This window comes from Strix uralensis, chromosome 7, assembly GCF_047716275.1.
Source record: "Strix uralensis isolate ZFMK-TIS-50842 chromosome 7, bStrUra1, whole genome shotgun sequence".
In the NCBI taxonomy this organism is placed as follows: Eukaryota; Metazoa; Chordata; class Aves; order Strigiformes; family Strigidae; genus Strix; species Strix uralensis.
Genome location: NC_133978.1, coordinates 6128738 through 6145416, shown reverse-complemented (window position 1 = coordinate 6145416; position 16679 = coordinate 6128738). Strand labels below are relative to the sequence as shown.

The 16679-nt window shown below is 36.1% G+C and overlaps 1 protein-coding gene across 5 annotated transcripts in view; it reads right to left on the bottom strand.

The window, feature by feature from the left end:
* The window catches only part of RUFY2 (RUN and FYVE domain containing 2), a 30333-nt gene that overhangs the window by 1831 nt on the left and 11823 nt on the right, over window positions 1–16679 (bottom strand). For 2 of the 5 annotated variants that reach the window (XM_074874273.1, XM_074874277.1), the window contains 12 exons: window positions 16589–16650; window positions 15923–15988; window positions 14030–14099; window positions 12713–12814; window positions 11827–11943; window positions 11074–11241; window positions 9514–9611; window positions 5403–5522; window positions 3473–3602; window positions 2788–2882; window positions 1707–1755; window positions 674–751 (listed from right to left, as the gene is read on the bottom strand). In XM_074874273.1, the coding sequence (XP_074730374.1) occupies window positions 674–751; window positions 1707–1755; window positions 2788–2882; window positions 3473–3602; window positions 5403–5522; window positions 9514–9611; window positions 11074–11241; window positions 11827–11943; window positions 12713–12814; window positions 14030–14099; window positions 15923–15988; window positions 16589–16650 (1155 nt within the window). Of the gene's footprint in view, window positions 1–673; window positions 752–1706; window positions 1756–2787; window positions 2883–3472; window positions 3603–5402; window positions 5523–5729; window positions 8643–9513; window positions 9612–11073; window positions 11242–11826; window positions 11944–12712; window positions 12815–14029; window positions 14100–15922; window positions 15989–16588; window positions 16651–16679 lie in introns of those variants that run through there. The other 3 variants (XM_074874276.1, XM_074874275.1, XM_074874278.1) reach the window with 3 other exon arrangements.

The following is a 16679-nucleotide window of genomic DNA, read 5'->3' as shown; positions in this document are numbered from 1 at the left end:
TTTTCCAAAGATAACTCATCTAAATCCCAACCTATGATGCAATCCTAGACAGACCACAGTGGCACTGTAGATATATGGTCTGTCTAGGACCATATATATTTTTTTATATATATATATATATATATATGTATGTTTTGCAAATTTTATTGAATCCCTGCATTAAGAACATATTCTGCTATATAAAAATATAATATAAGAAATGATATTCTAGACAGTGGATGATTCTGTCAGGTAGCTAATTGAAATTTAACATAAAAAGGTAAAATAAAAAATCCTGCATGCATTAATACAGCATGGAAATTAACATATTTTACTTTAAAATTACAGTAAACTCAACATTTCTTAGTGTATTGTATAAAAAATGACACAAAAAGACTCTCTCATGTGTCAAATTGTAACAGTGCCAGAGCCGACAAGCATTTGAGATGATGATTCCACAACGTAGGTTGAATAATTTTTAAGTACATTCCTTTGTGGCATTTCACCAAAAGGCAGTGTTTCTTTCGAAATGAGGGCCCAGCTGCATTGTATATATCAAAGAACTAGAAAGAAATCTCAAAAATAACTATGCATTCATCTGAGCGATGACATTTCATGCCACACTTCTAAGATAATTAATGTTTTTCTCATAATACATGTAAACAAGTTGGAAGAAATTTCGTTAAAGTTTTACCTTCCTTTTGGAAAGAGAAAATTCCTTTTCACATAGCTTGCAATGTGTAGCCTCTTTGTCCTTCAACCATACCTGGCCCTGGAGAAAAAAAATTGTCATAACTATATGTATCCAATGAAGTTAAACTTTGGGTTCCAGGGGACAAGACAAATCAATAGCAGTACATCTACTGCCTAAATTGTTTAATGCTCTGAGACCAGTATAATGGCACAAAGACACCCTAAAGCAGTACAAGACTGCTCCAAAACACTCCAAAACCTTATGAAACAAGACAGAGCAGGAATAGATGCAAAGAGAACATGCTCGAGGTAGTAAAGCAAGTCAATGGCTGAGCTGGGAAAAGCAGAAAGGTATCCACGTCTCAGAGCTGAAGCCTGTTTCCCTGCCCATCACATAGGAACAGTCTCCAAGATGCAGGGAAGCAAAAAAAACAGGACAGTGTCAAGAACTGACAATTTCCTTCTGTCTAAACCAATTTATAAAAACAGGAATCTGCTCAACAAAACCACTTCAGACACCCTTACTTGGACTGAAATAATACACAAGGTGACATGCCATGTGACTGAACATGTGCAGACAAATCTCTGCTCTCAAGTGCTCCCTGCATACCTTTAAGAAAGTTCCAAACGTCTCGACATTACAGATCATCTTTTATCAGCTTTGGTGCCACAAGTTTACTTAATTCCCAGGATGATCAATTACGACCGATCACTGAGAAGGAGTACATAATTGATGCTCATTTGGCTACATATTCTGTCCCAGATGCACTTTGTAAAATATAGAAGGGTGTACCATTGCAAGAAAAGTGTCAAAATGCACAGCTATACATCAAAGAAGAAAAATCAAAAGCAACTGAGTGTTTTCCCCATGAGGTTACAGGGAGTCTGTGGTTCTCTCCCGCTGGAGGAAGTCATAGGAGTCTCTTCTGAATAGTTGCTGTTGGAGAGAAGTCTTCTCATGCTTGCAAAATATTTCAAAGGGAACAGTCAAAAAAAAAAAAAAAAAGTTACTCTTTCCTCCAACTACTACTAACCTGCAACGCTTTGTTCGCTTCTTTTATATCTTCTATTTTCAGCTTTGATCTAAAGAATAAGATAATGCTATTTCAAACTTCTATATTGTCAGTTATGGTCTAACAACTTTAAAAGTCGTAGGTACTTAAAAATTATAAGCAAAGTTCTCTGACTTAGTATTTTATATTACAGCAGCACCCAGGAGATGCAATCAATATCACAATATAGTGCTATGATAAGCACTATACTAAGACAAGCTCTCTCCAAAGAGCTCAGAATCCTCTGAACGGCTGTAAATTTGCTTGGGGTTACGTGGATAAGAGAAATTTGTACCAGCATAGCTCTGTGCAGATACCTAAAGCTAGCACACAGCACTGGTACAAAACCAAAATTGAAACTTCTGGACTTGTACAAGACCACATCATGCCATTACGGAGAAACCCGCCCCCCCCCCAGCCATTCAGTGCCAACTCACTCATGACTGAGTCACAGTATATGTACTAAGTTATTTTATAGGGCATGAAAGTCACAGCAAAAGTACTCGGAAGACAGAGATCATTAAATGAAACATTAACACCACATAACAGTGATGAGAACCGTGCTTAGAGCTTCTTGCTCACTATAGTCTGGAAGGGTTTCGATAAGGTAATCCCTTACACTTGGTAACAATGGCCTACGGTCCTCCTAGAGAGAATCGTCATCTCTTCAAAGAAAGGAATCCATGAGTGTGTGTCCTCACAGAATGATAAGCACTGTCCTGCTGGGGCCAGAGCTGTTCTCTTCTACTTAGGTTCTTCTTTGGGAATGCCACAACATGCAAACTAGCCCACCGTTTTCAACTGCAGAACAACTCCTAATGCCCCCAGGCCCTTTTAAAGTAGGATTTTCTGTTCAGAGCACTAGAATTACCCATGAGTTTACAGCTAGCCCACCAGCCAAAAATAAAAATAAACGGACCTGACCTAAGTAGACATATTTCTTTTTGATAACTGGCATGGTACTACTGTTGTATACAGTCTAAGGATAGGCCACTATCCTATTATTTTTCCTAAATCAAGTTTATATGACAAAAATAATCATCATCATGAATAATGGAATTACTCGCTCAGCTTGGATGCCAGTTCTTGGAGAGCAGCTTCTTGGTCTTGACATATCCTTTTCAGTTGCTTGTTCTTTTCCTGAAGTTTAAGGAACTCCTTAAAACAAAAAACAAAACAAACAAACAAAAAAACCAAACAAAAAACCCCCAATTATTCTCTAAATTGTATTTGCCTACTGCCTAGAAAAATGCTACTACCCAAAGCTGATCTTGCCAAGAAAGCCAAATGAATGAGTGATCCATCACTCTCTCTATTAAGATTCCCAAATCCAATTCAAACAGCAACAACTCAGGATTAAGCCCTCTTAGACCCCAAGAAATGAAGCATTTTTGCTTCTGCAGTCCTTTCCAGGAAGAAAATAAAAACAATTGATGGCAGAGATCAACAACTCTATATAGCCATGTATACCAAGTCAGAGAGAGGCCAAAGCACTTTCTGGCCTACGATGAGAAGACAGTCTTCAATACAAATGAGAAAGGAAAACGAGGATTTCATTCTTCCTTATTCAAACCATTGAGTTCTGACCTGAGGACTAAATGGGAAGTAAAAAAACCGGGCTTTTTCTTAATCTTATTTCATCCTTTCTTACCTACTTGCAGAAATTCTTAAAAATACCATGCCTAAGTCTGTAATTATCTTTGCAGTCAATTTCTAAATTACTAGTCAAGTTTTACTGCAGAATTTACTTTTTTAAGGTTAATTATTTCTTGGGTCTCTATTCTCAGCTGAGATACAGTTTCCTTTTCCTTTTGAAGATCATCCTCTAAGGTTTGCCGCCACTCTTTTTCTATCTTCAAATCTGTTTCCAGCTGAAGCCTAGAATAGGCAAAACAAAAACAAAATCACTGTGCAAAAGAGTGTAATTTTTTTTTTAAAAAATGAGCTTATTTCTGGGTGCAATATCCTATTATCATAATAAACAAATAATCAACTTACGCGTTTTCTAAAACAGAAATAATGTATCAATATAATATTTTAGACATCAGTGTAATAAATAAAACAAAACACTGCCACTTAGAAAATGCTTTTAAAAAGAAACGTATATAAAGGACCAAGAATACAGCATAATTTTGAAGAGCTGACCTTTGTAATAAATGAAAAAGAGAATATTAACCACAAAATTCTGAAGTACTCTTAAAACACACATAAGGCAAAGCCCCCTTAACCTTACATAGCTTGTTTCTGAAAGAAAACAAACCAACCAATCAACCACACTGCCATTGGTGGTGCAGACAATGATTGCATACATCTCTGGTGCTCACAAAAGTTATTTAATATTATACCCTTAGATGTGAATCTTCTATTTTAGACTAAGGCGTATGGCATTTTGAACAGAATTGAAAATAAAGGAGGAAGGACTTTAAATTACTATTTTTATTGAGCTTTCTACCTAGCTGAGGTTCAACATAAAGAAGGGATCTAAATTCTGTCAGTTTAACTGGAGTCCAGTTAAAGGAATTAGGGCTACTCTGATGGAAGATCCACTCTAGCTGGAATTTCACTATCAGTTTCACGGAAGAGTTGGTGCTTAGAATATTACGGAGAAACCAAAGGATGGAAGCACACTGCTCTAGATCTAAACTGTGCCAACACAATAAAAGAGGAAAAAAATCTCAGAGTAGTCATGCAAGGTTTTTTGATGAAAAAACCTGTATCCACATTAATTTTCCTGTTTTAAAATCAAAACCGTTTTTAAAGGAAAGACTTACATTTTGGGACACTACCTCAGCATCTGGCTGGAAAAGATCAGAAGTGAACATGACCTTGAGGTTTCAGAATTGCAGAATTCTAAGGCTGGGGTCTGAACTGTTCTTTTGCCAAAATCTGCAAAGATGACTGTGGTAGTAAAGTGAACATTTGTCATGACAGTTAAACAAGTTTATTAACATTCAGAGTTGTAAGAGAGGCAGGGTGGGCTAAGAACTGGATTGGAAATCACTAATTTTTAAACCCCAATCCTTGTTGTGCCACAGATTTGCACTGTTTTATATAATTTACTTGTTATCTTTCCAAACAGGGAAAACACCTGCACTTAGAGGGAGCTTTTTAGATTACATATTTATTTAAATCAGTACTGAAGGATTTAACAGGAGAAAGACTAGAGGGCTGGCTTTTATATTATTTTTTAATATTTATGATTCCAGTGGATTTTTATTTTTTATTTCCTGCACCGTGACAAGTTAAACCACTTCTACCTTATTCATACGCCTGATGAATTAAACTATTCTTATGCCATTTCTGTTTAAGTTTATACTACTACATACTTGTGGATTTTGTTAAAAGTGTGTATTACTACTACTACTACACTATGTATATATGTATCCCACTTCGGACAATTTCCTTGTGAGTTAAGCTGGCACTTTTAGGAAAAAAATAATGCTGTTCTTCCCCCTCCTTTCAAGCTGCACATCATTTTAGAGGCACCCAAAGGTAGCCTGACTTTTTTGGAATGGCATATTTTCTTCCACCTTGCCAGTACCTAACACGAAGATCTTTAGTATTTACATTCTGTTCAAAACCATTTATCAACAATCAGCCTGTATTAAGACACGGGGCATATCGCAATGTAGAGTCTTTACTGCTGTATATTTTTCCAAACAGGAAGGATATACTTACAGCTGTTTCTCCTTCTGGGAGAATTCTTTCTGCAGACTTTCAGATTTATTCACATATTCCTGTTTAAGTTTCTCATCCTCGGCCTCAGCCTCCGTTTGAGCCTTCTCTGCTTGCTGCAATCTGGTGTAATTCAAATCAACTTTGGGTAAAACTGAAGCTAGAACTAGGGTGTAGAGGGTGAAGAAGACAAATAAAAGAAAAATGGGGAAATAGAAACATTTCTAAATAAAAACAAAGTTTGGGGGAAACTCACAAACTCAAACGAGAAATCCGTACAATGCCTAGAGAACTAGCTCCTGTTTTTTCATACAGTAAGAGAGTAATCACTGTAAGTAATCACTGTTTTATTTTATGCTCATGAATAACAGATGCCAAAGCATGATGATACATATTTTAGAATTGAAGCATATACCTTAATGCTTTTTTTTTTTTTTCCTTTAGCATATGTTCATGTGTTATTTTTGGAAGCTTTCAACCCCCCACCAAATAAATCCTGTAAAAGTACTTGGCTTGTACTAGTCACCCAGCATGTGTTGTGCAAAAGCAGCTCAAAACAATTCAGGCATAAGGCTGAATACAGAGCACTGCAATCAGACAGCAAAAAACTTAACTAGCCTAATACAAGAAGACACACCGTGACAGGTCCCACTACATTTATAGAACTACCTCAACTACATCATATTATTAAATTAATTTAAATCATCTGTATTAAAAATAATGCATTCTTACACTGCTTAAAATAGCTCCATACTATACACAAAATAAATAAAACCAATTAATCAAGAAATGAGGGATTGGTCTTTTTATTTAATCTTTCCTTTTGGAATTCCAGGGGTTTGTTTCTGCTTCAGCTAGCACTCCCCTTGGAATCCATTAGTTCACTGTGGTTCCTCTCTGCTTGGTCACCTCTTCAGTCCAAAAAAAGATGGATGTCATGTAACAAAAGTAGAGGTACTAAAATAGAACTTGTGCTATATCGTGGCTACACCTGTCTTGACGAAAAGGCAGGAGAGTAAAAGAGCCTGTAAAATACCACTGAATGTCCCCACCTGCTGCATCGTGTTTAACAAAACTGTTTGAAGGGCCTCTCGGGTAAGTGGTGGGAGAAATCTGTGATACTCTCTCTCTGTGCTTGGTTTCTCACTTCCCAGCAGCTAGCTGAACGCAGATTAACTCACAACTTCCAGTGTCAGCTAAAAAGAAATTAAGTCAGCAATATGTCTACATTTGTGCTTCTACTGATGAAGTTGCACCAGCAGGAGTTTCCAAAAGCTGCCAGTAAACAAGGGAAAAAAGACTGGAATTAAAACTACCTTATAAAGTGTGTACTATCTCATTCAACTACACCAGTTGTTTTAAGAATGCTCTGAGTCACATTTGCAATGGTAGTGCACAGAGGGCCAAAACATGTATGGAAAGGAGAATACTGGGAAAAAGCAGGGTCAATCCACTGGGCAGAAGCAGCTGAATGAAGCTACACAAGACAACACCAAAAGCAAGTTAAAACCCTCCCTAAATCACAAATTAAACTGCAGTGTAGTTTCCACAGCCGAAGTAGACAGGGAGCTCACTACCCAAGAAGCACGCTAGCCAAGCCAAGCTACAGCACCATCCTCTAGACTAGCACCAAGGCCAACTGCACCGCTGTAATTCAGACAAACGCGGAGCTGGACCGCGTTCGCAGCAGGATTTGCGACTCAGATACTGAGGCAGATACTTGTTTGCATAGATGACCATGAGATGGTTATGCTCCCATTTCTGCTGTGGTCTACCTGTTGTTCTATTCAATGTTTTGGGTTTGGGTTTTCCTTTGAGGATGGGAGATTTTTTTTTTTATTTATTTTTATTTTTTAGTAGCCAGCCCACGTTAAAGGCTCTTTCTGATTCCAAACCAAGGAATAAGGTAATATATAATGATGGAGTAGAAACCCTCTCTGTATTGTTGTGTCCTGCCCCCCACTTTTGCAAACACATCCCCTTCTGCTGAAAGACCCTAAGATTCTTTTCCCAGCCAACTTACGCTCCACACTTCAGAGGAAACACTGGGAAGCACATCAAGGGCAGTCAGCAGCTAAAACTCTCATTTCTGCAGTGCAGGCAAGCAGCAACTCAAACCAGAAATGAGAGCTGGAAAGATTGCCTAATGATGGGTGGAGGAAAAAGGGGTTGGGCAAAACCACAGGTTAGGATTACAGTGTAGACGCAGCCACAGACAGGCAAGAGCCTTAGCTGACGAACAAGTTAGACAAGTTCAGAATCTGGGCCCTAAATGTAAAAACCTATTTATTACTACAACTTCCACTGTAGCTATCATGGTGCAGCTGTTCTAGGCAGCAGTCACAGCTACAAAATTCGCTAGAGTGTGCTGTCCTTCCTGTCTGGAGCCCCATCCAAGTCCAGGCTCCGAACACATTTTAACTCTGTGAAAATATTCTACCCCACATCACATCAGCAAAATGGAATTGTGCTTTAGCTGCCTTCTCCCCAAACCCTGTCATTCTTCCACTGTACATACTGAACATATATGTCGACACCACCCTCTTTTTTTTTTTAATATATCATTCTGATATAGCACTCAACCCCCTTTCCCCCAAACTCCTGTCACTGTTTAAGAAAACAGTGCTAGTTACAACCAAAAAAACCCAACAGAGAGCATGCTTTTGGGATAAATACAGCCTAAAAGTGAAAGAAATAAGCAGGGCAGAAGGGAAATATTAGTCAGAAGGGCTACTTTTTAAATCTATTAGTACCATAAAGAATAGGAAAAATCACTAATTAGAAACAAATGTCATAAAAATGTACAGCCAAAGTAAAGATAGCTAACCTTTTAAAATAAACTTTGTTTGACAGTTAAGAAGTGATTAAATAGCATTAGAAAACTAGCTTACATTTGCTTAATAATAGTGCAGTAGTTTACTTTTTTTTCTTTTTTTTTTCTTTTTTTTTTTTTTTTTAAGAGGGGTAAAGTGAGATCGGAGATGATGTTCTTTCAGAAAACAAAATAGAACCCAGCTACGATCAGTTACAGTGCAGGATTTCTAATACCACTTTATATTTAGAGTTGTAATTTTAAAATTCTTAAGTTGTACTTTATCAGTAATTATTTAAACACAACAGAACTGGAGGAGCTTTCAGAATGATATATCTTTGACAAGTTTATACTGGTGCTGAGCTTCATTGCTGGCACATTTGATGAATGACATTGCAATAGTCCTAGTTTGAGTTAACAGATCTTTGTCACTTCATGAATGCAGTGGACAAAAATCAAAGACAGATGAAGGCAGCAAAATAGTAAAAACAGAAATTGGGATAAAGGATAAAAAGAAAAAGAAAAAAGAGGAAAAAAGGATGTCAATAAAAGAATATTCATGTCACTAATTTTTTTAATACATAACCATGTTTTTCATAACCAGATTTAAATGAAAAAAAAAGACATGTCAAACACCAACATGACAGGGCTTATGGATATGTTATATTTTACAATTTAAAAGATCAATGTTGCATATAGGCCACTAAATTAAAACATATGAATCACATTTTAATATTATGTAATACATGCAGTCTAACCGTGATGTAAAATTTCTATACTGGAATTTTAGTCTTTCACTTTTCAACCTTTCAGTGTAAAAACTCATTATGTCATTGAAAATAATGGTACTTCCAAAGCAACGGACAACAATTTTAATAGCTTCAGCAAATACAGCAGTGATCCATGAAGGCATTAAATGTTTATATTAAGCACATGCTTAAGTATAAGCAAGATTAATGCTTTGGTTTCTATTGCATTTCATTCAGGTGGGGGGAAAAAAAAGAGGTAATAATGAATCAGAATTTTAAAACAGCTGGAAGAACAACTTTTGGTATCAGCACAAAAACCCAGGACCAGAAGAAATATGGTGGAGGAAGAAAACTGAAAGATTAAGTCTGTATTTAGAGTAAGTGTGGTTGTTAAAAAGAAAAAAAAAAATCAAACAGTAAAGCACTAAAGTTTCAGAAAGGTTCTTTTCAAATTTTCTAATTGAAAGTTACATTTTGTGGCAACTGTGTAGGAATACGGTAAAATGTAAGGAGATGGAGACACAAATGAAGAAAACCAAAGATGGGCCTGTACCTTTGTTCTAGTTGTTTCATAGTTGCATTAATTTGATTGGTCTTATCCTCTAATCGACCAATTATTTCATTCTTTTCTTTCATAGCATCTTCAGAAACCTGTGTTACAAAAAAGGTTAAAACTGAAGTAGGTATATATTACAGTGTTACCTCATGGGGGTTTTTTTCTTCATATTTGAAGGGAAAAACGTTAAAACAGCTTCAAGTTTTGATTCTTTTTAAACAGTCCCATCTAAAAAATGTGGTGGACAGTACTTAAAATATTATGGCTAGCAAGTTTGTAGTTTTGTACTTTGCAAGTGCAGATGCTATTTAAAAAGTATACGTTTTTCATTTTGGTTTCCTTTCTTAGTTACTCATTTTGCAAGTCAAATTCACAGATCACCTTTTTAAGAAGCCCCTCAGAACCTTACCAATAAAGGATGCTTAGTCCTGGAAATCACTAAGGTTCTCCAACTCTTATCAAACCACCATATGCACCTAAAAATCTTGTAAGAATTTTACTAAACACATTTCACAATTTTGATTGTTTGCAGAGCTGCTACAACCACAGCTCAAAGATCTAAATAAAAAGTAGAACATCATCCTTGCTATACAGATCAACATTAAGAACTGGTCCCTAATCAGTAGAGACTGGGCATGATTAAACTGTTTTACTCTGCCCAGGAAGTGGGTCTGAATGTCATTAAGTGAAATCAGTGTTACCCACAGTCCCCAGCTCTAAAAGAAAAACAAAACCCTACAGATCCTAACATACTGAAGAACATTCTCCTCTTATTCTTCTTTTCAGTTCTACTTATATTTCTCTTCCTCTGGTCCAGTTTCCACACAGCTACACGTGGAAAAGTTGCATCCTTTGTCCATCATCTCAATTATCTCTCTGCAACATTCTAATTTTTTTTCCCCCTCATTCCGCCACAGATTTGACTGGTTTCTTGTGCTGGTTTTGATCATTTATTCCATAAATCCAATTTATGTTTCGCATAAATAATTCACTGCTAAACTTCCCTGGTGTTCGGTCATCTGTTAACTGCATGTTGGGCCTCTGAGATCCATATTCTCCCAAAGAAGAATTGCATTGTTACAGATTTTCTTAGTTTGTTAACAGATTAAAAAAACAACCTGTAATTAGCTTTTTCATTTAATACAACCTTGTTTTCCAAATGCCTTTCTTTACTTTGAAAGCTCAGATCTCCTCCTTAACTCCTCACCACATACCTACATTCTCTTGGGTTCTTTATACAACACAGGCCAAACAGTGTCATTATCACTAGATATGCTATTACTCTTTCTATTCCACATAGCTATTTATTAGGCCATGATCTTATTCTCATGCTCGTTTCTTTTATAAACCCACTAGCATTAAATGACTGCCTTAAGAACTTCTTTGTGTGAAATCATGCTTGCATCAGTAAAGTTCCAAAACAACAAGCTGACCTGAGAAGCGAAAAGAATCCAAAAATTAAGGAAAGAGCAGTGCTTAACTAAACAAAATGGTAATGCATCTCTCTCACTCCAATCAAAGTCATTTCATCAGTTTAACAGCAGACTGTTCCTTTACCTGCAGCTTTTGGTACATTTCCATGTTAATTGCTTTAACTTCATCAAGCTGCTGTCGAAGGCCTATGAGGGTATCCTGCTTCTCGTGGATGTCCTTCTCCAGCAACTTCATGGCAAGTTCTATCTCATGTTTCATACTAACTTGAACCACTAGCTCATTCTCCATATCCTATAAAACACAAACACAATGCAACACAGAATATTTAAATAATTACGCAACAGTTTATCTCTGTTTTGAAAAAGATAAAAGCTAACACTAACAGAGCTGCAGCACCACCTATTTCACCACTTCAGAAATTCTGCTCCTCCTTAACTTTGTAATTATCCACTACATAAACGTTACACTCTCATGTACTTAGTGACCGATGGGGTTTTTTGTAACTTTGGGAGAAGAAAACTTGCATTATAAGAAATTACCCTGCCAGTGTTGCATAGAGTTGCCTGAGTATTAATTACAAAAACAGAACTAAAGGATTTCTGTTTTCACAAGAAAGATTTAGCATACATACAGAGCATACAGTATTGCTAACAATGGATGGAAAAATTTCTCAAAGAAAATGTATTGTTACAGAAATATTTTTTTTAAATATTTTAAAAATCCTTTTTATTACAAGCAGTTAGACAAAAGGCAATTAAAGTCGATTAAAGGCAACATCTAAGCTCAGCAGAAGCAAAACTAGAAATATGTACAAACTGACTCTTCTCAAGCATAAACTTTTCTAGAAGTAGTGTAATCCTAGAAAAGAACACTTACTTGACGAAGTTGTGATTCTTCTCGAAGTTGTCTACGTGCTTCATTGTACATTTCATCTAAACCCTGCCTGGAGTGTTTGTATGTCTGAAGTTCTGCTTCAACATCCACTTTAGTTGCCTACAAAGATACAGAGAATCTATTTTTCTTCATCACAAGTTTAGCAATCAACAGCATAAATATAACACTTGTGGGGGGAAAAAAAAAAAAAAGCTTAAAAATACATTCTCCAAGCACACTACAAACGTTGGAAAGAGCTGTTTCTGCTATGTGATCATCAGTGTTATAATGAGAATTGAGTAAATCTAGCAAAATAAAAATCTGTACTGCAGTACAGTCTTCCTCCACTAAGTCACTCTAACACACAATTCTTTCAGCACTGAGGAATCCACACATTCACTTAAGTTGTTCTTTTACCAGTTACCCTGTAAAACACATACAAGAAGTTACACAAGGAGCTACAAATCACAGCTTTAAAAATAAGCTCAGTGATTGTATATATGATTACTCCAAATGACATCTATACAATGAGACAGGTCAGAATGGCAACTAAAACCCACACTATTTTGACAAGATTTTCAGATAATATTGCCTTAAATGCTCTTAGATATAGCTTACAGTCTAAAGAAAAAAGGAAGAATGGAAGAAAAGTAGAATACAAGGTAAAATGCTACAAAATTTGCGTATGGGTATAAAACAATCTAGGGTCCTATAATTTCAATATATTTATGCCATTATAAAGCTTTCCAGATTTAATAAGTCTTTTCCCTAATAAAAGTTGTTTTAGATTTGGCCCAGCTACTGCTTACTTCAAGTTGCAATGTAAGAACATTTGAATGACAATGAATGACACGACATTACTACATTAAATGTGGTAAAACTAACATACCTCTAGATGATGCTGTGTTTTCATTAAAATAAGAGTATTTTCACTCCTTAACTGATGGTTTTCTTCCTGAAGTTTAATTATATTGTTTTTGGCTATTGCTAACTGAAAAGAAAAAACGAAAAAAAGTAAAAGCACCATGAGTTTTGTGAGTAGAAATAGATAAAAAAATGTTCTGATGAATGCAAGACCAAGACATTCTCTGCTCTATTCTCACACTCTACCAAACAGAGGTTTAATTGTTTTTAAAGAAAACATAAAGCTCCTGATTTTAGTAATGGGTCTCATTACACAATGGCATGTGTATTGAATATACTTCATTATTTCATGTCTGGTAAAGAATAAGCTTTCTTTTCATTGTTTTATTATGACTTAAAGACCCTCAATTTCCTTTCCTCGTCCTAAATTTTTTCTTTCCATTTGGATTCAAATATACCCAGTTTTGTTCTTTTTGGACATCTTAATGTATCACATGGAGCAATTTACATAAGAAAACGTCTTCGAGATGAAAAGAAAACATTTACAAAAGCCAAAACATTATAACTGGGCCCTACAGTATATACATTAATATCAGAATTATAAGCCAGCTGATCAAAATAGGTGGACTTGGGCTGAAGGCTTGTAAAGGAACCAGAATACTCTGAGAATTAACACTCAGTAAAAATGTTTTCCCTCTATCAGGACACATTAATACCCAGAGTGAGCTAGCTATCCCTTCAAAAGCTGAATTTAGACATTTCAATTTTCCACTTCATTAACTCAAGCAGCTTCCTCAAGCAGCTTGGATTAAAAAAAAATTGTGCTCTCTCTTACAAAGTTAAAAATATTGGAATCTAGTCAAGTATCAGAGATAACTGGAAATATAGTATATAAATACAAAACCAGAGCAGGACAAGTCTAAAAATTGTATATAAGCATATGGTAAATAAGCAAGAAACCATGTTACCGATTACCCTGAAAATGATAACAGAAATTGCTTGGTGAACTACTTTCTGTCTCTTTGTAGCAACTGCTGTCATCCATTATGGACTAGTCATCTGCACAGAATCAGACTGACAGCTGGCATTAAGAAAGGCTTCTCTTCTGGTTTTGTCCAAAGTGGGAAATTGCAATGTTCTACAGAATTAATTTACTGATGCTGCAGGCTACCTAGGCAAGCTGACTTCAAATCCCTGCCGCTACTCCACCTTTTCTTCAAGCCAAAATAAAGGTATCTGAACATATTATACAGAACTTATGTGGATTAAAATAATGCAAGTATGGTTAGAAAAATAGTGTTTGAGAGTAAATAATCTATTATACATTGCTAAAAAAAAATACCTCTTCAATCAGTTTGGTGTTTGATTTCTCTAGCGAATCAACTCTGGCATGTAGACTGCTAACTGTGCTACTGAAAGAGAAAAAGAAAAAACGTTATTCAAAATTACATCAAAACTCATTAAACCAAGCTCAAAAGCTTTAATGCGAAGTACAGTGATTAACAGTTAAGTGCTAAAAGGCCTGCTCCCATTATTTGAGGTTTTCCTAAATATAAGAAAATTAGTCTTCTTTGTTGAACGTTTATATAATTCTTTCCAACTCTCAATGTCATCCCTGTCACTTAAACTCCTGGTTGGGTGTGACTTTACATGTATTCTCCCTTCCGTTTATCCTCACAACTATATTGCATCCAAACGTTTAATGAGTTCCCTTAAAAGACAGTTTACAATCTTCTTGGGATTTTTCCCCCCATATAATGAAACCATTCTCCAGGTTCTCTTCCTCCAAAATCCATTTCTTTTACAAAATTATTCGCTTCTGCACATTTTTTGAGATCTATCCTGAGGCTTTCTTGATGCTCCTTGACTTCATTTATAAGTCTCATCAGAATTTTGTTCCCTTTTATTACTCTGTGGTTTTTTTATCATATCAAACTACATTCAGGTCTTCTCCATTACCTGATTGCCTATTTCTGCCATAAGCACATTTTTTTAGGCTGCACTTCACACACAGAAAAAAAAAAAACAAAACCTGTTCTGTAACACTGTTTACTTTTCCACGTACTTCTACTGTGGTGTCCTCAGAAGTTACCAGTTCATTAAGAATGGCAAGGTAGAGGAGATTAATGCATTTTAGGATGTGTGGAAAGTAACAGCTGACCTGAAATAAAATAGGAGAGTCGCTGAACCACTGGCTTGCAAGTAATTCCATGCATAAACCAGTGTACAAGAACATACTCAATACACAGGGGCTCACCTGAACAATGACAGCTATCATCACACAAAAACCACTACTCTTAACTGTGATAGCTCCTTTCTCCTTCTTAACTTACTTTCATTTTGCTTGTATTTGATACACTTAGTTATTCTGCTCTGTTGAAGGTTTCCGCTCAGTGACTGACACAATCCCAAATCAGAATATCTTTACCCCAATGGTAGCTACATAGTAACTAGTGCTCAAGATTACCAGTATTAAAAATGAAAAGATACAATTACATTTCAAGAAGGGATCAAGAAGATCAGCTATACTACAGATTCTACAGAAGTTCTTTGTGGGTTTGTTGTTCGGTTTTGTTGGGTATTTTTCTTCCTTAGCTCCTCACATTGTTTAGTTTTGTACAGTACTCCTCAGATAATTACAATCACCGTTCCTCTATTTGTACATTAACAAACACAGTAGTGGACTACGTTTGCTCCATCTAGCAAAGTAAAGGGGAAAGGCTGCTTTCCTGAAAACTGTTTCTACAGGAACCACAACCTACAACGTGTAAGTAATTTCCAGCAAGCAATGAACTTACTCAGTTCTAGTCCTGGGCATTAAAGCTACAAACTAAAATATTACGAAAGGCAAAGAAACCAAATCATGTGGATTCACCCAGAACACCCAATAACACTTTTTGAAAACTGTTAAATAGAGTGCAGTTAAAATCCAGATCAAGCTTTTCATTCCTGTGTAGTTATGAATTGTGAGGACCTCGATCAGTTTTGGACTGCTGTTTTTTATTTATTTGAAGAATAAAGGTTCTGACTGTCAAAAACAAAACCATGAAAACTGAGACTTCTTGAGTCTCTCCAGAAGAGTGTATCCCTTCCAACTTCACTGCATCCTCAGTCTAAACATAAACAATTTGCACCCCTTCTCTGAAGTTCTCCCACAAAGCTGTGGTGCAAAAGGAATTAGAGGTGTTTTACCTGTAAGCCTGGCCTGACACACATACTTCAAAGTAATACTTACTTCAATTGCCTGTTTAGCTCTTCAACATAATTCTTTTGGTCCAAAATGGCAGCAATCTGTACATTTCTAAAACAAGCACATAATAAAATTAGCTTTAACAAAATGATGTAGTGAACTATGTACTGAAAATATACATATCATATGTAAATATCCATCTTAATTGGGCTTTTTAAAGAGAAAAGAAGCAACTTCATCTCACAAGCATCAAGTCAATAACTTAGATGTTGTGACATCAGTGAGAGACAAAAAACCCCAATGCTTTAACTGCAAACAATTTCTCTACATAAAGCATAGCAACATACAGAGTCTCATAGGAAAAAGGATGTTTATTTACTCTGCCATAACTCTGCTTCATTGAAACACTGACAAAATTCCAAGCTGAGGGCTTAAAGGTCAGCAGGTTCCTTCTCATTGCTGCCTTGCAATCCTCCAATACCGCCCATCAGGAAAAGGAAGTAGGTGATGTGGCTGAGGCTTGCTTCAGAGGGCAAATATTCTTCCAGCTAACTAGTAATACAGAACAACGTAGCACACCATTTTTCTCAAGACAATGAGACCAGAAGACTTCATCTTTAGGGAACCTGACTTATTTCTACAAAGAACAGGGCACCAGTCAAGAAATCATTCATTAACATGCAAAATCTGAGGTATTTGGTGAGGACATACCTTTCCTTACCCCCAATGTCATCATCACTCTTTAAATACATAGAGAAATCGATCACCCCAACCTAGGGGAAAGCAAATATACACAGTTTCA